Source organism: Lampetra fluviatilis, chromosome 12, assembly GCF_964198595.1.
Source record: "Lampetra fluviatilis chromosome 12, kcLamFluv1.1, whole genome shotgun sequence".
In the NCBI taxonomy this organism is placed as follows: domain Eukaryota; kingdom Metazoa; phylum Chordata; class Hyperoartia; order Petromyzontiformes; family Petromyzontidae; genus Lampetra; species Lampetra fluviatilis.
Genome location: NC_136286.1, coordinates 7904046 through 7926023, shown reverse-complemented (window position 1 = coordinate 7926023; position 21978 = coordinate 7904046). Strand labels below are relative to the sequence as shown.

General features: G+C 43.4%; 1 protein-coding gene across 3 annotated transcripts in view; it reads right to left on the bottom strand.

Moving 5' to 3' along the window:
• LOC144935122 (RING finger protein 122-like) overlaps positions 1 to 21978 on the bottom strand; it is a 66868-nt gene that overhangs the window by 10432 nt on the left and 34458 nt on the right. For 2 of the 3 annotated variants that reach the window (XM_078861549.1, XM_078861552.1), the window contains exons 2-5: positions 9831 to 9987; positions 6862 to 6904; positions 5870 to 5911; positions 130 to 212 (exon numbers count right to left, since the gene is read on the bottom strand). In XM_078861549.1, the coding sequence (XP_078717675.1) occupies positions 130 to 212; positions 5870 to 5911; positions 6862 to 6904; positions 9831 to 9987 (325 nt within the window). The remainder of the gene's footprint in view (positions 1 to 129; positions 213 to 5869; positions 5912 to 6861; positions 6905 to 9830; positions 9988 to 21978) is intronic. The other variant, XM_078861550.1, reaches the window with a different exon arrangement.

Here is a 21978-nt window from a genome sequence, read left to right as displayed (position 1 = left end):
AGTCACTCTGACCCTCTGGCACGTGTGCTAGACATATAGAGGAGGATGTGGAAGGAGTGCTTTTTGGACATTGCACTTATCAAAGAAGACAGACTGAAAAGTTGCGATAGGCCACCGAGAACGACTTACTTTCTGTGGAAGGCATGCTTGCAAGGGCACACAGCAAGCTCGTCCTTTTCTCGGAAGTCTTCCAAGCACACAGCGCACGTCTGCTGCAGTGGACAGTAAAATAGTGCCGCCATTGAGAAACACTCGAAACAGAAACCACCGTGGCGCTGCAAAATTGAGCACACGATATCCTCGCCGTAAACAAGCTGTGCGTCACGTACCGTCGGGGTCACGCCCTGGCTAAACGGGCGCCTAATTTAATTCCGAGAGTGAATGGAACAAACAGGAATTCCAGCTCGACTTGCACGCAACCCACCAATTTCAAAATGAACTTTGCAACATCGGATGTAACACGAAAAGAGGAAGTCGGTTCTCAATTTCCCCCCGTTGTTTTTGTTCCTCCGTTCAAAGTTCATATTTGTAAACACGAGAACGTTTTCTTCTCAACGGAAATATGGCTGCAATATTTCAGTGTCACTGCAGTGAACTAGTCACACGAGTTTAACCGCTGTGGGAGCGAGTGAGCTGTGGGGCAAATGCTTCCCGTGCAATGTTGTTTTTGCTACCCGGCTTAATTAGGTCGGCTGTAGCTCGCGAATAGAGGCCAACACGTGCGATGGTGATAATTGGCTATCACATGCGCAGCGTATGCATTTGCTCCTGGAGCCACAGAAAAAAGGCTTTAAAATAAATCGACTGCGATGATTTAATTGGGAAACACAATTCAAAAAAAGACAAAAGGCCTCACTGTAAAATACAGAAATAGAAAGGCTCGTCCTATCGTGGGATTTCAGAGCAATACAATAACAGAAATCATCGCCGCCTGACATTGTATCATTTTCATTATTCGTAAATGTTACTGCGTTTCACATCAATTTTGCCACAATTATTTCCCTTCACAACCAAACCCTTCCTAACAGTGGATAATCATAGTCTTAGCAATTATCTACCACGCCTCGAACACAAATCACATGGAAACAGTTCCACGTATTTCTGTATACATTATTGCATTTCCAGACAATTACATTGCTTGGTACAAAGGCCTGTTTGGCAGTATGAATGATGAAATGGTCTGCAAATCTGAATTGCAGCGTGTCATTAGCAGGAAAGGGCCACATCTGTCCCCTGAGAGTTTCTATCCTTCACCAAAGAATGAAATTACTAATATGATTACATTACATATCCTGTATATTTTGTACAAGGTATACGCTAGTCATTGCTACAACAAATGCCATTACTGAGCTTCGATTGCTACTCGGCACGTAACAATCCCCCACACTTTGCGAATCCAAGAATGATACCGTGTGACGACCTGATTCAAGAATTGATATATATATTCCTCTTATTGTGGCAATTGTAGCGCCTCTAATGGCTGCCCATTGCCAAATAAACTAAATATACTGGACATAACATATTCAGATCAAAGTTAAATCAAACCATCCGTACAAAATTTGATGTGTGCATCGCTAGCCTACGAATCGATTTTAATCGTTACAGGCCTAATTGTTACTGCCGGTGGTAGCACGTGGCAAAAACAAACCAAGCAAATGCTCAGGGGCCCAAGAGGCTCAAGGGGCCCAAGAGGCTCAAGGGCCCCAGATTCATGAAAAACCATGGGGGGCACCAAATATCAGCTCAAATGAAAATCCAAATGCACGTGAGAAACAAAATTACCTCAAAAGCGAAATAACCTCTCTCATCTCTATTGTCTCCTCTTTTCTCTCATCTCACCCTACCTCACTACGTAACTCTTCTCTTGTCTACTTCTCTTTTATCATCTCAGAGCTTCCTCAGATTAATTTATGGTGAGGGTCCCCAATGGGCCAGCACCACCAGTGGCTACTGCTGTCATTTGGGAAACTCAAAGTGGCTGTGGGGATAGCTCCATGTGTGAACATCTTGTGTTCTAAGCACTGGGGGTGAAACACTGTGCACCAGGTACTAGACTAACTTCACGATTAAGGCGACCAAACTATCCGGGGGTCCTGAGCCATTGGTGGTAAATAGATATTTTATCCCAGTTTAAAATGTCCTGGCCTGGGTGCTTGCCAACATCGTCCACTACCTACTCAGTGGGCGGAGTTGACAGAGGAGTGGGCGGCCCTATGAGCATAAGGCGTGTGGAGGGGGCTAGTGATTGAGTGGGCGTAGCGATTTATGAAGCGGGCAGGGCTGACGGAGGGGCCACCAGGGTGGTCACCTTGTGTGCCAGTTGTGGGCACCAGGAATCTGCTCGATATTTAGGCTGGGGGCTTAACCCAAGAAAGTCCGACATAAGCTCAACACAAAATCTTTACTGAAACACATAATCAGGAATCAAACTATCGATTGCAGCAGAGTGCACTGACCTGAACACTATCATTTACACATGTACAAAGCTATTTAAAAGCTTAGGCGAGCAGGAACACTGTAAAACATTGTCAGAGTGAACAATCTTCTCATCAGAACATTGATAAATCAGACTACTTTTATCCTAGGGAGATAGTAGGTGAGGATCAAAGGTTAGGGTGTTAGATTTTTAAATCATCATTTTAGTGTTGCTTCTCAAATAAGAAAAGCTCGTCTCCACTGGTAACCCAGAGACAGTGGTGGAAATTCCACATCCCAGTCTATGCACAGCAGTGGGCATTCAAAATATGTTAATTATCATTAAACAACAATAATAATTTGGCAAAAGTTTCAGCTAGGTCCATAAAACTGAACACACACAAACTGGGTACTATCGTATGAATTATATCCATGTGTAACACCAGGTGCAGTGTTGGTGGTGCATGTCATGTGGAGATTTCAGAGTCCGAGGTGTTCTCGCCATCATCTCCACTGTGATTTCTTTACATTTTTCGGTTTGTGAATGAAATGTAATGACTAGAATTCAAACAGTTCAAAATTTGGTTTTATCATCCGCAGCACTCGACACTCTACAGGGTGTTCATAAAGAGTGAAAACTTCCCACTTCAATCCCAGCTGCTGGTGCCAACATTGCAGGGAGGTAACAGTAGCTAAAGGTGCATAGTCAAATTGGTAATATAGCTCAGAAAATTATATGGATTTAACAACACACAAAGATGAGAATTGGTTTTCCCCTTTTTTCTGGCAACAAAACAGGTGTTAAGATGTTAAAACACCAAAATGAAACCTTACAAGGAATCATGTCTGCATTAACCACACTACTTGTGGTCAGAATGCAAAAAAAAAACATACTCTTACAATATATGCATTGTCTTTGAAACCGATTGGTCCACACCAGAGACAGCTTACTTTGGAGCCTCGTCTCAAATGGTGTTGGACGAGAGGATGCCAAAAAGCGTCCTCTGACCACAAGTATTGTGGTTAATGCAGACATGATTCCTTGTAAAAGGTTTCAGTTTGGTGTTTTTACATCTTAACACCTGTTTTGTTGCTAGAAAAAAGGGGAAAACCTATTCTCATATTTTGGTACTGGCAAAGGAGGTCCCATGATGAAACACACAAAGATGTGTTTTTAAGTACAAAAGCACTCTCAGCCTTGGTGCAGTCGAGCTATCAGCTTCAACAGTACTGCATGTATGGCTTTTTTGCCATTTAGACCACCAACTCAAGATGTCGAGAAAATGTGGCCAACAAGAAGTCAAACAAAACTACACTTGTAGATTGGTTTCGTTCTTATTAGGACTCATCAGTGCAGTAGGGTCATCAATGTTCACTGCTGTGATATGCCTCCCTCTGACAGCCTCGCATACGGAGAGGACTCGTAACTTTACTCTCAGGGGACACTCAATATCACTCGCCTAAAGGCAATGATTGAAATCTGTAAATGAAGACTAATCCATCGGATCAGAAAACTGGCTACACACACATGCAGTTCTTTTGCAGTTGGCGGTGTGGATATGGGCGCAATGCATACCTTTACGATTTGTGAAATGCATTTGATTTGCCAAGCTGTATTGCCAATATGAATATTAAAAGTTACTGCCTCCTCTCTGTGATTTTGTTACTAGCTGCCAGGACTGAAGTGGCATTTGCTCACTCTTCATGAACACCCTGAATAATGCCTCGTGCTGCAGATAATTAGACACGAGTTTAAACTGCGTGTGGTTGAAATATATTTACTAAAAAAAGTTTGTGAAACAGAAAATCTTGAACGAGGGAGCTTCTCTCAACATTTACAGCGGTTTCGAATCAAATTAAAAGGGCAAAACATCACGGTGCCAGATTCACGTGAGTTGGCATATTCTTGATAACACACCATGAAAAAGCAAACACTTCGTTTTTATGTGAATCGAGCTGAATAAATGGAGGTGGCGGCTGGCTGCCTTTGCCAATTAGCAAGGCTATCGGTGAGCATGTGTGCACATCGAGCGTAAATTAGGAAAACAAACTACAGCAGAGCCTACATGGAAACTATGCACCGGGTCTGTCTATTAAAATAAGATTCTTACGCTCATGCTACAGAACAGATATGTAAGTAATTATTCATAATAAACGTTTTTGGGTTAGATCGCGTTATTTATAAATGTGTCATAACCCTCCACCACCCGACACGGCCAATCAGCAAAAAAGTGTCACGTTTTTGAGTACTCAAAAATTGTAAATGTTGTGGTTTCACTCTTCAACACACCGGTGGGCTAAAGTAGTGAACTATTTGTCTTTTGTCAACGTAACACTTTTTTGCTGATTGGCCGTGTTGGGTGGTGCAGGGTTACGACACATTTATAAATAACGCAAAATAATCCAAAAACGTTTATTATGAATCATATTGGTCGCGAAAGCCTACATGTAAGTAATTATATTTGATTCTTATATGTTATGTGTGAATGGCTTTAATGATCCACATAGTCACTAGAGGCATTCCAAACATCACAATGTAAAACAAATAATAATAAAGACATTGATTCTTCAGTTTGAATCGTGACCCCGAATGGGTAAAATTCATCAAATCACAATGGGGGGATGAACCGTCACGTTCCGTTGCACAGCTTACAAATAAATATAAACGATAACAAAGTGGGGAGCATTAATACAACAGTGGAGGGAGCATTGCTGCTGCTACTATTTTCTGATAATAAATTAAGAGCAATTTATCAATTGACTACTGGATGAAGGCCACACTGTGTCGGTCATGGGATTTGTTTGACCATACTTCACCACACTGGTGAGTGCAGGGTGGTTAAAGATGAGGTGCAGAGGGAAGCCAAGACTGACTGAGATGTCACTCGGCACTGACGTTAGCAGTGATCGGGACTTGAACTTTGGTCATTATGCAAACCACTAGACTACTACCACTTAATCCAAGCGGAAAATTATATCGGCAATTGGAGCGAATGACGAAAAATCATACATTCATAAGCAAATGCATGTATGCATGGCGAATAAGCACAGAGGTAAATATTAATCTCCAAAAATAAATAAAAGTAGGGAGTTGAGCATCATCATCGTCACCATCGTCATTATCATTGCTCACTGCTGCCGGCATTGTTATTATCTTCTCAGATATCTTTGAGGTCACGCTGGCCTCGATCAGGGTTGGTCTGACTTTATCGCACCACGTCCAACTCGGGAGGAACTTTGTTAATCTCACCGTGGAAACAGCCAGGCGTTGCGAAAGCCTTTAATTTAAACGTCTGCCATGCACTTACCATTTCATTAGGCACACGCTAACTGAAATATGAGTGCGACTGCTTTTATAATAAAGGCCTCTGGGGAATAAGCCAATGCTACGAATGTAGAGGGCTTGTCAGGGATATGCTAATACGGGACGTGTTACACTGGCTGTGTGGCTCACCTCTTGCAGGCTAAGCTTCTTGGCTTTTCCCTTCAGTACAACCTGGGGCACAAGGGCGAAAGGACGAGTGTTATACGGTGGACATTAAATCCCGGGTCAGGGTGATGTAAAAAAAACACATCAATACGGACACTGGCGAAGGATGCGAAATGGAGGTGGCTATGATTAAATATGATTAATATTGTGCCCTTGTTATGCCGCCACATTTATAGTTGCCTCAGAGCCTGTCGATAGCAGCTCTGAAGCCGGATGTTGTGATGAGGGTAAAAATGGTAAAAGTGCAGCCCTGCAATTGCTCGCTCATGCCACTGCATGGCAGGATGGCATCCACTAGAGGGAGCTCTAGAGGGCTGCTCTGGAAGGTGCGTTAGCTGAATCCGATGTTCAGATGTCTCAGAAGAGGAGCACCTCCCACACTTTAAATACTAAGTGATGGATAGGGCCAAGCATCCTCATGCAGGACTCTCTTGAAAGAGAATCTGGAGAATCAACGAGGCCGTCCTGGATAAATAAATCACCTTGCTACACTGTTATCATTACAATGATTAATTCTGTGTGATGATGCCGGCATACGTATATTTTCTAAAGCGTTCAAATCAATAGGGTACGCATTCAATGCTTATCAAGTGTTTTTGTTCTTTTTCGAACGAGCTAATTATGCAACACACAGTACAATGCCATAATGGAATACTAAGAGAGACACAGTCACAGTGAGCACATGTCACCCACAGCGTAACATTTGATGTACAAGTTTACTTAAAGGGACTTGAGACCAGGGGAGGCTTTTCTGCGTATACGAGTGTATTGTTAATAATAATAACAACTTGGTGCAGAAAGCAATTAAAATGTAATCGAAGGAGATTGCAATCCACCCCTTATCACGTACATCATTGCTCAAGCCTCACATCTTTCATTTGCCATCACAAAACAAACGTGGCCTGAGATTGTATTCGAATATCGAGCGCAGTGTTGCGAACGCTGTGGAGCCTTACCTCTTTGTAGCCATAGAGCTCGCTCTGTGCTTGACGGCGTAATCTGAATTGGTGACACGTGACGACACCGCCATTACTTTAGGTCGACAGATGCAAACGTGATTAATCAGCTTATTACACATGCATCGGAACTTTTAAAATATTAACCACAATCTGTAAAATAGATGTCGTACAAAGGACCTTTATCAATCCACCGCTGGGTGATGGGACTTCCCATGCAGTGTCGGTCATGGGTGTTGTTTAACCGCGCTCTACCACGCTGGTCGTTGTAGTTTGCAGTATTTGGCTGCTATACATTTCCAAGTGATAAGCCACTTTGTTGAGCTATCATTTGTGGGCAGGTCACTTCTGAAAACCAGCTATGTAGCCTTCGTGAGCCTTACATGGTAAAAAAAATAATGTAGTTTTAGTTTAGATTGGTGAGTGAAGGGGGGGGGGGACTGGCTCAGATATCTCATTGCTATTGATGTTAGCCATGGTTGGGAATCAAACTTAAGACAACCGGTTTCATAATAAAGCAGCACATTAACGACTGTATCGCAGCTCCTCATCGTATGTGTCACATGTCATATATCAAATAACAGTAACATATTACTCCATCTTTCGTGTCATAAAAATACATCAGGTAAATATAGTTAAATATGTGCCAGTGAGTGATGGATGGAAATTCCAATGATGCTCTAAAGGGCTACACTTACAAATGTACCATCCCTATGATCAGTGAATCAACTACTGCCTCCCATGCTGTGCGATGCAAACAAGCAATCGCAGGCAAACCCGGCACTGCGTGCAAGCTAAAATAAATGTAAAAATTCTAACATTTGAATTACATGGAAAACCACAATTATCATATAGGTGAGTCTGCATATTATATTCCATCCCAATTTTATTGCCTTTATTCTGAGACCGCTCCTTCATTGTCAAGACACACAGTGTGTTTTGCAGAACATAATCAAGAGTGTATTGGCCACTGAAAAGAACACAATCAATCAAAAATAGATAAACTTGTGAGCAATCGATTCCAAACTCAGCAATACGTTCAGAGCCGGGACAGGGAGAAAGTTTCAATTGGCTTCAAGTGCAGAAGTTCAAAAACATCAATTTCAGTGAACTCGATTACATTCGGCGCAGAAACAGCACTGGGTCTACAGTGCTGTCCAGTTGCATTCAAATTCCACACGCATGCAGCAGAGGATCCGTGTGGCCTTGCACGATCCTCCATCGTTAACATGTTGACACAAATAGATACGGCCCGACTATCAAAATTGAGACGCAAATCAATTTTCCACTTTCACGTGAACCCAAGGCTTGCAATTCATCCCAATAACTAGTTCATGTAAACAGTGTTCATGGGATACCACATCTTAAATCATCAATTGCTGGCAAAATTACTATTATTGTCATTGTGTATGCAATCATGTGCAACTGGGTGTAAGCAGAATATAGATTGAATCTTCAATTTTTGTATTAAATCAGCCACTGAATTGCACCTCAATGCTGCAACAGCTCTGGCCTTCAATACTCAAGGACAATAGAGACAGTAGTATCAACTCCCAGCAAATCATTTTCTCGTGTAAAAACATGTGCATATATAGAGGGAAAATGTGGGAAACCGCGTTAATAAAATCCATGGACACCTGCCGAAGAGCAGAGGGGTCAACATGGCTCTGGGAGTAACCCCGGTGAAAATATTTTCAGTGGAACATAAATTAATGAATGCAATCTATTCACGTTGGGCCTGTTGACTCATGCCTTCCGCCAATGCACTTAACATAGGCAGGGTTGGGCGCTCACGTAGAGATGGAGCTTGAATAAGGTTCTCAACATTTAGGCCCAATTTTCAGGTTAACCCAAAAATTGGGAACACATCCTTCGTCTGTGTGACGTTTGAATGTTATCGCTACACATATGTGGGTTTTTAACAATCCATCGATCACTCGGGATGGGGGGGTGATCATATCAACCCGACTGGAAATTACTTTTCCTGGATAAACAATGAAAATACGTCCTTGGATGTTCCAGAAAACGCCCGTGACCAAATCACCTGGAATCTGCCCAATTTCGGCAGATCTCAGTCGCTTAGCAGGGTTGATTCTAGATCAGAGGTCGCAAACGGGTTTTAATTCCTTACTCGTACCCGTACCCGGCCGCACCAGGGTCGCAAATGGGTACCCGTACCCGGCCGGGTACGGATACCCTACCCGTACCCATACCCTACCCGAAATTACAAATGACAAACGGTTACTCACCAGTGACTCACGGTCTACCCGTACCCGGCCGCACCAGGGTCGCAAACGGCTACCCGTACCCGGTCGGGTACGGGTAGCCGGGTATCAGGTAGGGTACGGGTATCGGGTACCCGTTTGTGACCTCTGGCCTAGATATACAACAGGTGTTATAGGTTAATACGGGCTACGCTGCGGGCAGCAGTAGTAGTCAGTGCAACACAATCCATTGTTGTACTCGACTTCTATGCTCCCACATATAGTCATACCTTCTGTCATCACCCACGCTGACCAGCGTTGTTAAGTGTGGTCATATCATTCTAGATTTGAAGCTTTCGTAACTGCAAGGATTCATACTCTTTGGTTTTTTCGGTAAAGTCACGTAGGTAAAAAATAAAATAAATGAAAACAACTAAATTAAATCACGACGTTTTGGGCGCAACACAAGCGTCCTTCTTCAGGTGGGGACAACGTAGCGAAAGCACAACCGCTTAAGTGTGGTTGTGCTTTTGCTATGTTGTGCCCACCTGAAGAAGGACGCTTGTGTTGCGCCCGAAACGTCGCGATTTAATTTAGTTGTTTTCATTTTTTTTAGCTACGTGACTTTACCGAAAATACCAAAGAGTATGTGGTCATATAACCCCTATGACCCTGCAAGGTGTTGGGGGGGAGGCCCTCAACCAGCAGCGGAATGGTAAAAAGAGCTGTGAGTGCAGATGTGCGATGCTAAAAATGGGGGCAAACCTGATGAGGTAACAGCAGAAAATGAGGCTGAGGATGAAGGCAAAGATGCCCGTGCCAAACACCACGACGTAGATGTTGAAGGGCAGGTCTTGGAACCCAACAGCAGGCATGACGCACCACCTCTGCTGGCTCTCGGGGAAGCACACGTACACAAGACCTGCGTGTGCATGAGAGTGTGTACACGTGTGCATATTTATGAGCATGCGTGCGTGTGTGCGTGAATGAATAAATGTGCACGTGCGTGTGTGCACATGGATGAATGTTTGCGTGTGCGATATGTGCATGTCGTTGAATTGTGTGTGTGTGTGCATACATGTATGTATGCGTGTTGATGAGTGTGTGTGTGATTAAGTGTACATGGGCGTGTATGGGCGTGCATGTTGTGAGTGTTTGTGCAGCCTCAAGGGTGCAGGAACGTGTTCCGTTGTGTGCACGGCAATGCACATCGGCGTGTCGAATGTGGAAGACAGAAAAGCAGCATAGGGAGAGGAGGATGATCCATGTATTTGTTAGCAAAGTTTAAAAGTTATCTTACTAATTTATAGTTTCACGGCATGCATATTATGTGTTACTTCATGAACACGGCTACTCTCATTCCAAAAAAAGCTGGAGCAGATGACGATAGTGTTCATTTTATGTTGCCATTAAATGATGTTGCTGTCAAAGCTGAGTACGAGCAGATCCATTGCTTTGATGTAATATTGGGTACTACACATGTAACGGACACATTACTTTCAATGGAAAACAACCATCTACTGCTCAGAAAGCATTTTTTTTTACCCTCAAAGCTCTGTGATAAATTTCACTTACATCTTCCTCTGGGGTTCAAAGCCAGAACCCTCACAAGCAGAGACAGAAGGTTGTTCAGCTTATTTCATCAAACAAAGCAGCTTATAGCTGAATCCAGACACAACATAGCAAGGTTGGCATGGGCCCTGATACAAATGTCGTGACATATCATTGGTCACTACGTTGCAGGCAGAGAAGGGGATCTGCAGTTGCAGCAGCCGACTGCCTCACAGCAGGTCACGTGATAAACCAGAGAGAGGGATGTAGGGGAAAGGTTACAGAGGGGGCACGTAAGGGAAGCCTGGGAACCCGCTAGTAGGTTCTAGAAAGGGAGTGGGACTGGGGCGATAAAAGGGGACCCCGAGCGGGAGCTCGGGGCTGTTGCTTGGAGTGGGACCCCATCGCCGCCGTCCACGTCTTCACCTGCTCGTCGTCGTCAGACAGGCAGTCTGCCAGCTGTCCTGAGCTGTAGTTACTCTGTGTGGACTGTGAAGGCTGTTAATAAATAGAGTGCCGACTACTCTTAGGGTCTCTGAGTCAGTCACTACACAAGGAATGAAATTAGGCCACTTGTCAAAATTCCACCCCCTCTTTATAAAGTCCACGAGCCCAGACCACATATTTAACTTGTCTATAGCACCCGATGTGGCATAGCGTCAACAGTTCCAATTCCATTGTGTGACACTTGAAATTAGTAATTTACTCATATTTGCCATACAAATCCATCGGTGCAACTATCGTCGAACGAAACCTTAGATGGGGTACAAATGTATGCTCAGGCCCATGGACTCATAGCCCAGGGCCTGGTCCCGTCCGGCCCATGGACCCATGTGCCGTTGCACTGCCTGCACACTCGCACCTCAGATTAGCACGGTTGGCTATGTATGGTGCGGAAGAAGTTCAACATACATTGTTCCCATCATCTTCACCCATTAATTCCTCCACCCATTTGGGGGCTGCAGGTCACAACAAACACTCACCCCACTCACCCACTGATCCACTCACCCACTGATCCACTCACCCACCCGCTCACCCACTCACTCACCTGCTCACCCACTCACTCACCCGCTCACCCACTCACTCACCCACTGATCCACTCACCCACTCACCCACTGATCCACTCACTCACCCGCTCACCCACTGACTCACCCGCTCGCTCTCCCACTCACTCACCCACTCGCTCACCGCATTGCTACACTTTAGAATTCCCTCCAATTGTCAATTTTTTCTAAATAATAATTCAAGAAATATATTAACGTTCATCTATTACACCTTCAACAGTGTTGTTCGTTGCTGCCCGTTTGGTATTTGGGGTTTTGTCAAAATCGCGGTAAAGAAAAGATACTAATATTTCTGCATAGAGAATTGCACTATTTAATCACGTAACTGTAACCATCCACGTTGCCACTAAGCAATATCCCTGGCAACGTTCAAACTTGTTTAACAAAAATTATATATATACATGCTCACTTACAAATGAGTTCCGTAATGAGGAATGTTTCAATATCACAGTCCTTTGCATTTTAAACACACTTTGGACATTTCATGCTCAGGTCAGTAATTTTACACCAAAAGAGGAGATGTTCCCACAACCTCTCCAAACAAAATCCACTCCCAATTTGCTTGGACATCACACTCGGTTTGACCAAGTGTTAATTGCATCCATAAAATGCAAAACAACGTCTCTACAGCACACTTTTACAACATTAATAGATAATAGTTGCCTTATTTAAACAGCATCTTCAGAGTGCATGGCAATCGATGACTGGGTATTTACTTTACAAAGCATGCTCATTTATGCAAAGGGCTTTAGGAAGATACCATATAGTATGCACCATTAGGGTATTGCAGAGTCTCGGCGGTGATATGCACAGTAGCTGCACAGGGACTGAATGTGAAACCTTAATTGTGAGTTTGAGGAAAACAACGATATTCATCTCATCTTCTTGACGTGAAAATGTCAGGAGACCAATACTATTTCACGGTGTATGTTTGGTGTGTGTATATATACACACACACAACATATATACACACACACAACAAAATATGTATGTGAATGCAATAGATTAAAATGCATAACTGTATGGAGCATTCATTAAATTCAGTTTTCTAAAGGAATTCCTCCAACCTGCACTCTTTAGCCTCACTTTATTCATGTTCTTTTTTATCCCAATCTACCTTCACTTAAGTGCCTGAATGTGTTTTCCATCCGACATATGTCTTCAATTGCTTAGAACATTTGTTGTACTGAACATTACTTTTGTTTTCCTCATATTTATCTTGAGTGCCACTTTGTAGCTGCATTCATTAAGTTTGTCCGGTATTTAATTTGTATTGGGTTGCAGTCAAACAAAATGTCGTCAGAAAATGTGAGGTGGTGATTATTTCTCGATTTAAAGCTTTCGTGACTGCAGGGATTCATCTTCTTGGTTATTTTATTATTTCCCTTCTACGTGACTTTACCGAAAGATCCAAGAAGGTGGTGATTATTATTTACATTTATATTCATCCAATTCTTTATAAACATTATATTTAAAAAAATGATCTTCTATCACTACAACGTTTGACAAAAGCATTTCTCCTTGTCTTGCAGTGGATATAACATGTTCCGATCACGATGATGATGCTGCAGCATTCAAGTATACGATGCATGCAGTGACAAAGAAAATTCTAATGTGTTTCCTGCTCACCGATAATTATTAAAGAGGGAAAGGTGCAGTCCTGAAATAGCTCGCTCATTCCCCTGCTGGCAGAAGGGCCTGCACTAGAGGAAGTTCTAGAGAGCCCCATCGAGAGGGTACACGTTAGCCTACACTTCTGTTGGCCACGCTTCTCAGAAGAGGTGGGAGTGCCCACACTTTACCCCACCACACGCCTCGGTCTGCCCATCGACTAACTGCTGCTGTGTACCCCTTCACACCGCTGGGCAGACAGAGGCGTCTGGATTCCAAATCCAGCGTGCGAACCATCATCATGATTTATTATAAGAACTGTATAAGACAAACCTCGTAGCGTCAACACATTTAAGAAGCATAATTGAACTGATCATTTCACATGCGTTGGACACATTACACCGCGACAACATGACAGAATAATAATAACAACACAAGCAATCACAATGCAGTACTTTGGGAAATGTAAGTCCATCAGGTTGCAGACGTGTCTCGTCTGGAGAAGCTTGCAAACAGAATATCAAATTTTGTGGCTGTTGGCACAAAGAGGGCCCCCCCCCGTGTCATTTAGAGCCCGTGAAAGCTGAGAGACTCCGTCAATAAATGATCACAAGGGAGCAGGGCCCGACCGAGTGCTCTTCCTCTTCGCGTACAGTGCCCTCTCGTTTCATTTCACTACTGCTGTTGTTTTCTTTTTAAGAAAGAAAAAAAAAAGCTCAGTTGCTGAGCACAGGCCCAAAGGCCCCCAACATTCTAAACGGCCACTGGGGATAAAGAGTTGATGCGTTTCTCGAATCGAGCGAGGTTGTCGGAACTTTGGCGAAGATAAAATGGGATGGAGATTCCAAAGTGCGAGGAGAGAAGCAGAACGAGAAGCGGTTTTGACCTGGAGCATGGTGGTTAATCACGGTGTGGACGGAGAGGAAACCGGTCAGTCAGGCTGGAAGACCGAGTCCTCGATACCAATGGGCGGAGGAATCAGAGTGAAGTTCATGGGAACAATTACCAGTGTGGTAGCAACGATAAGATTTCAAATTATTTTAGTCAACAATGAGATTTAACCTTATTTTAACACAGCCTAGTCATTCTTACCCCTTTAAAAGTAGGTTTGTCTCAAACGTAATTTTATATATATTGATTTTTCAATTTATATTGCGCAAATAGATGCAAGTGGGGCTTTAAATACCCGATGATGAGATGGACTAATTATTAAATCAGCCAGCTTTGCACGAAGGTAATGGTTAGATCCCCCTATGCACCTGAGAAATATGAAAATGTGGACGGTTCGAGTCTGTGACCATCATTTCCAAGAATAGACCACTCTCCACTGGAATAAAAAAATATTCCTGCAACAATCTTAAAATATTAAAAAAAGCATTTAATACACAGAGACTGTTCAAAGTAATTACTGTTTTTACTATTTATGGCCACACAGGGTTACACTGCAGAAAAAGTAAAGATAACAAAGCCCATTTGGCTCGCACTCAATTAATGGAAAAAAGCATCAATACAACAATCGATTAACAACGCAGGCGTTAATTAAATTTAGCAAACGGACACAATCTGCCAACTTTTTAATATACTACTAGATATATATGACAATGACCAAGAGGCTGGTCAAGGGGCCGTGGGAGATGGAGCAATGAAATCGGCTCGTGCGAAGGTGCTCTTTGGATTGTTGTATCGCAGGACCATGTTGAGAGTTGATCCCAGCTCGGGGAGGTGCTTTGTCCGATCGACCGAGACTGACGATGACGACCATACACAAAAGGCAGGTCCGAGACAATCGCACATACGCCAGTTGCTTTGCAAGATATCTCAAAGAACACCCAAGCGTCGTCCTTGATCTCGAGTATTCCTGGACTGTTGATAACTCCGAACCCGTTTGGCCCTAGAACACGAGGTAACAACCCATCACCAGATAAGCGGCAACGCTCGTGCCAGCTTGACCCAGCCTCAGATTTCCATTGCCAGGCTCCTAAATGTTAACTGCTACAGGGTTCACCTAACCCCCCATAACCGTCTTGAACAGGTTCCTACCCTGATAGGTGAACAACCGGTACACAGTATCATACTGATAGTGTATCTTACTCTCGGAAACTATCCTTTCATTGATATGAGGCTGCAGTGAAATAGAAATACTTACGTACACCCACAATCACCTTGTAAAAGTTTGTATGTTATTTTAAATGTACAATAAAGGTTTACTGATAAGCCCCGGTAATTTAAAGGGGAGTCATAGATAATGGTGAACGGACATCAACACTGGGGCTTAGTCATGGCCATTCCACTGCTGGATGACAGCTCTTCTCCAAGCTGCCACACGATCGTGCGATGTAATGACCCTCCCAGGTCCTGCAACAACCCTGACGCCTGCTGTATATTTGGAGTTTGCATGTCCCACCCCCCACTCCATGTGGTCGCGTCGATTTCTTTTCTCCAGGTCCTCCAGGTTTTCCCCTACACATTTAGAAACATGTATTGAGATTATTTGATTATTTTGGCGCTGTAAATGTACAAATGATGGGCAACTTTGCTGAGCTATCATTTGTGGCCAGGCCGCTTCTGAAAAAGAAGTTAACACCTCAGTGGGCTTTGCCTGGTAGGATGGGGATGGTTTAATATTGTATTTGTGCGTGTTTGGGTGATTTGTTTACCTTTCTTGTACTTTGCATTACTACCTTGTTTTTGTACTGTCTGTTGTTGTAACGTTCTGACCTGCCCCTACTGGACAGCTGTGAAAAAGAGCTTTACAGCTCATCGGATTCCTCCAACATAAATAAATGTTCTTATTCTGATTCTGTCAACAACTCATTTCATCGCTTTATGCTCCTTCGGTGGACAACCTGTTGGAAGCTTTCCATTCCTTTAGTTACCGCTCTTGTCATTATTATCCTTGAACGTTGACCATCATCCCCCCTTCTGGCTTACATGTCCTATCCAAGCCACTTACTTTTCTTAGGGAATAGCTGACTAATGTACGAGATTATTTTTACGCTAAAGCCAACGATGTTTGAATTCTCAACCGTTTCTATCCTTACACCATCAACTTTTTCGTTTGGTACCTTATAAGCAATACCCTTTTACCGCTGTGATTTGTATTCTTACAGCCCTTGCTTGATGAATACGAGATAATTCTGAGGTTCAGTCTTTTGTCAGTCCACTGCTAGATGAAAGCTACGGTTGCAATCTTTTGATGAAATAAACCATCAAAAAAGATGATGCATGAAAGCATTGTATTTTATCAGAACATCAACACAGCAAATGCAAACATCTCCTTCATGAATGGAAAATAAAAAATAAGCCACGGCGCGATTGTGGCCAAGCAACTCAAGCTATGGACCATGTAGTGAACTATTGTAGTCCGCCCTCCTTCAATGGAGGAATAGCAAAAGGACTTGGATTCTTACATGAAGCCTTGTCATGGCGAGCAGACCTCGCATTGGCAACGAGCTTCTGAGAATATTGCCATACGCAAGATTCGAATGGTTCAAAGTTGATTTTATGCTGGTAGATACGTGCTTGGTGAAATGTATGCAAAGCTCTTTAAGAGTCAAAAGGTGCAGAATTTACAAAAAAAAACTCTCCAAAAGCGATATCCAATTTGCACTGTAACTACTGTATGCTGTACAGTTCAGTGAACACAAAACAGCTGAGCATTATGCACTGATGCATGACATATTTACCATAAAATACAATTTGGATTCGCCCACTACTAAATAAGTTTGTGTTTATCAGATGCTTCAAAAAAAATTCAGATCATTAAGTTAATAATAAAATGTGTATTAGATTGAATTTGGAAATTAAGGCCCAGAGGCTGTTTCTCAAAGGTGAAAATAACCCTTGGCACAGTCATTTTAATCGGGAGAATAGAAGAAATCAAACGTGTAAAAAATACCCAACGCCCTTGAGATATGAATATTGCATAAACACGATTGACTAAAGGCAAATTTAAATATTGCATACATAAAGTACACACACCCATGGCCACAAATACACACTCAGGCAAATACAAAGATTACCATGTGACCTTAAAGAGTCTGTTGGGGCACGTGCTGTTTGCGAGCACCTATTCATGTCAGCACACCACAGGAATGGGTGGTGTGGCTTACACCACTTCCAGCCGTCTTTATCTTGCCAGTGCTCAGGTTTACGCACCGCACCAGGTACTTATATTTAAGGCTGAGTCATCCTGGGGGAGGCCCACAAGACTGGTCCGGATTTCACTTGCCACTGACGTTAGTCGTGTCTTGTAATACAACTCTGGTCGCAGTGCCAAGTATGCTCATCGCATTGTCACCGCTCCTCCACAAAGACAAAGATTCCCTGTATAGCCTTTAATAGACTGTTGGGGCAAGTGCTCTGAGCGAGCAACTATGAAGGCCGGCACGGCACACTAGAGGGTGGGTGGCCAGCACCACGCCGGGCCGCCTTTGTCTCACTCATGCTGAAGTTTTTACACCACACCAGCTTTCTCGTTTTAAGGCTGAGTCGACCTATATGTGCGTGTGTTTGTCACAAGACACACACATGCGCGCCTGCACATGTGACACATGCGCACGTGCACAAAGGCGCCGATAAAATGTAATCAATACATTTCACCACAATGTAAACGGGACAAACGATGAACACAGCCGTGCACATTCCGCGTCAAGCCACGAATTGATGTGCTCTTATCACCGTCGAAAACAAGAAACATGGCGCCACACGCATAACAAGATGCACCAGTCCAAGGAAGAGCCGAGCAGTGGTGGTTCGTCGCTCAACGTTGACCAGGCTACAAAGTCTGCCTCAGGATTTCCATTCTCTGACAATGGCTCGTGCAGGTGGACTATTTGATAAATGGGTCACAAAGGCAACGCGTGGTGGTGATGATGATGATGCTGCACCAGTGTTGGACTCTTACCAGACCACTGCAGCTCCTGGCAAGCCACATGGGGCTGCATGTGGCTGCATGTGGCCATCTGGTGCAGAAAGTTCTGATGACTGAAGCCACCGCCAGCACATCGCGGTTTAAGAACCTCTACTCTGAGTCTATGGGTCTATGTGACTCTATGTGTTTCTATACGAGGTAGGGTTTCTTTGAGGGTTTCTGGGCCTCTATGCAAATCTATCGGTCTATGCAAGTTTATGGGCCTCTGTGTAAGTCTGTGCGTCTCTAGGTGAGTATCTGGGTCTCTAGGTGAGCGTATGGGTTTCTACTGTGTATGACAATCCTGCACAACCCAGTTTCTTCATGAATCTAGCCACAAGCATTATTACCCGTCACTGGAAAACCTGAAATGGACTTTACTGCATCCTCAACCGGAAGCTAGAAACTGCCACTGCAGCTCGGACAACCCCATTCTCCACGAACAACCTTTGCAGTAACCTAGACAACAGAATGAGATCGAATTTAACCGGCAATGGCTGTAAACAAACTGGCAGAGGTGTGGACTCGAGTCATGTGACTTGGACTCGAGTCAGACTCGAGTCATGAATTTGATGACTTGCGACTCGACTTGGACTTGCATAACAATGACTTTGTCCCACCTATGAGATGTGGACTCGAGTCATGTGACTTGGACTCGAGTCAGACTCGAGTCATGAATTTGATGACTTGCGACTCGACTTGGACTTGCATAACAATGACTTTGTCCCACCTATGAGATGTGGACTCGAGTCATGTGACTTGGACTCGAGTCAGACTCGAGTCATGAATTTGATGACTTGCGACTCGACTTGGACTTGCATAACAATGACTTTGTCCCACCTCTGCAAACTGGTACTGTGGTGGTGCCTTGCCTGAGAAGCTTCTGCCTTGCCAACTGACAGTACCGCACTATAGATTGAAAACATTCTACTCTGGCTTTATCAACCGTGCTTTGAGTGCTTACGAAGCAAGCCCCCTGTGCAGAAGAGGCTAAAAATGTACGACTGCAAACACTGGATATTACGCGCAGTAGCTGCAACCGCAGCTGTGATTTGGTGAAAGCTTTCCGAGGCTGGAGACCTGGGTGAGGGTTTAACAAGAGCCCACAGTCAATTGGCCTCGAGGAACACATGACAGGCCTACACCTTTACCACAATCAACAGGTAAGGATGCTGACCTCGCAACTTATCTGTGAGACAGAGGCTGACCAATGAGACCTCCTCACGACAAATGAAAAACTGAAATTTGTACTCTCGTTTCCAGGTTTAAAGCAGGGGGCAGTGCAGCAGAATCCATAGTTGTATTAAGATGGAATGTCTATGCTCCCAGCCTTCACCAACCCACTTTGTAAGGTGCGTCAATTTACCCCCCACGAAGTGCATGCTGTGGGGAGGCCCTCATCCAGCAGTGGATTGACAAAAGAGGGCTATACATGTACATTTCAGGAAATGCAATCTTGGTCGACGCATCAGACCGATGCAACCGTCGTTAACCTTCCGAAATATTAAGCTACTCTTGATGAATACAAACATGGCATCCATTGTTGTTTAAATTCCTAGTGGATGGCTATTGTTCTCTCCGGATGTCACATCCCCTTGTCTACCCCAGGGGGAAATGCGAGGAATTCATGGTTATATCAGAAGGCCGTGTGAACTCTGCTTTAATATCCTTAGCAACAAATTACTGCATTGAGAACTGCATCATAACCATGACCAATGGATCAGACCAATGATTTGCATTTCATGATTATATATAGCTAATTACTGGAATGCATATGCGGATAAATTATACCAGAATTTATTTTATTTCATTATCATCAGCCATGATTAGTCAACTGCTGGATGAATGCTTCTCCAAGCCGTGTCGGTTAAAGGAGATGTTTGACCATACTTCAGCCACAATGGGCGGTGTGGGTTGGAGAATAGGAGGGAAGGGGAATGTGGGGGGGATTTGGAATTGAATTCAGCTGAGTTCATAGTCCACTTTCTCATGCGATTAGATACATGTGTCCTGCGCTTAAAGATTTATATCAGAGGGTGATTCGATGCATCAGTCGTCCCCCTATTCCTTACTCAAATACTGTCATATAATCCTTTCAAATGTGTTTTTTTCTTCATTATTAATTCAGTTTTTGCAAAACAGTACGTACAGTTTACAACCATGATTTCAACATCTCATTTGGCCACAATCCAGACTGACAGCTCCAATGGTAAGCTCACAAAGCCCCCTTGCTGACACTATACAGGATTTGCTGAAGATCAATATCTCTGCAGTCAAGGCAAAACATCTCACGTCAACATGGCTCATGGAAAAAACCTAGATAGTATATTCTTAGGTTTTTTCGGTAAAGTCACGTAGGTACTTTTGATACAGCTGTCGTGGCTGTGACGGTTCCACCTGAAGACGGAAGCTTGTGTTGCCTCCTACACGTCGTGATTTTTATTTTACTTTTATTAATTTTAATTTTTGACCTACGTGACTTTACCGAAAACACCTAAGAATATTAATCCTTGCAGTCACGAAAGCTTCAAATCTAGAACCTAGATAGTACTTTGGCCACAGAATATAATAATTATAATATAAAGCCCTTTTCTAATCTGCTGACAAAGGCCTCCACTGCACCATGTCGGTCACATTGGCTTATTTACTTAATACTTCCCCACAATGGTCGGTGCAGTTTGGTAAAGGTGGTGGTGGTGGGGGGAGCAAAATACAACCGGTTCAGAGATCACTCACCACTGATGTTACCCGCGCCAGCAATTGAACACAGGTCGCCGGGTTTATAGATAGCGCAGTGCGTCAACCTCAACGCACCACTGCTGCAGTCCACGTGGTGTGTGTATGATAATGATTTACAACACTTTGTGAATCTACTGCTGGATGAAGCACGAAGGGCCCCTTCCATGCCACGTCGGTCATGTTTAGACCATACTTCACCACTCTGGTCAGTGCGTGATGGTAATAATATATTATTGGACCCTTCACCTACTTTTATATAGATACACAACTCAAATAATCGGGAGAAATAATCGAGAAAAGAACTCTATTTTATTTCAAAGCCTCTACTTGTGTTTCACCAATATCAATAGACGTATTACATATTTCACTCTTCTTTGTAAGATATGGTGCAATCACTTTTACAAAATTAAATCATCTCTTACGAGAGTAAAAGGGGTTATTAAAACTCAAATCAGTGGAGTATGTGTAAATGGATCATCACGTGATTATATTGCAAAATTTCATCATCGTCATCATTTAGCCACGGTCAATCCACTGCTGGATGACAGCCTCCCCAAGCAATTAAATAACCATTCTCGCAGCAAGAGTAAATGCAAAGCAACTCACACTCACTGAAGGCATGGGGAGTAGACAACGCAGGAACAGTACAGTGTTGTCGTCACAAGATAGGAAACTGATCGTGTTTAACGCTCCGAAATATTTGCATCTATCTGCCAGGTCATGTGACCACACACAGCAAACAGAGCCACCCAGGCAAAGTTGGCATTGCAGCTGTACGGCATACAGGCCCTAAAATGCTCGACCAATTTATTTTATGTTTGTGACCGAACTCTGCGCTCGATCTAGGCAAATCTCAGAAGCTAAGCATGTTTGAGCCTGAATAGTAAATAGATGGGTGATCAATATGCATAACAGGTGGGATTATGTGGATGGCAGCAGATGGCTAATTGTGTCTTGTACGTTTCATTTTTTTTATACACAAATTAACACCGTATTGTGAGATGAAGTTACAAGTTGATTAATTATGCCGATTATT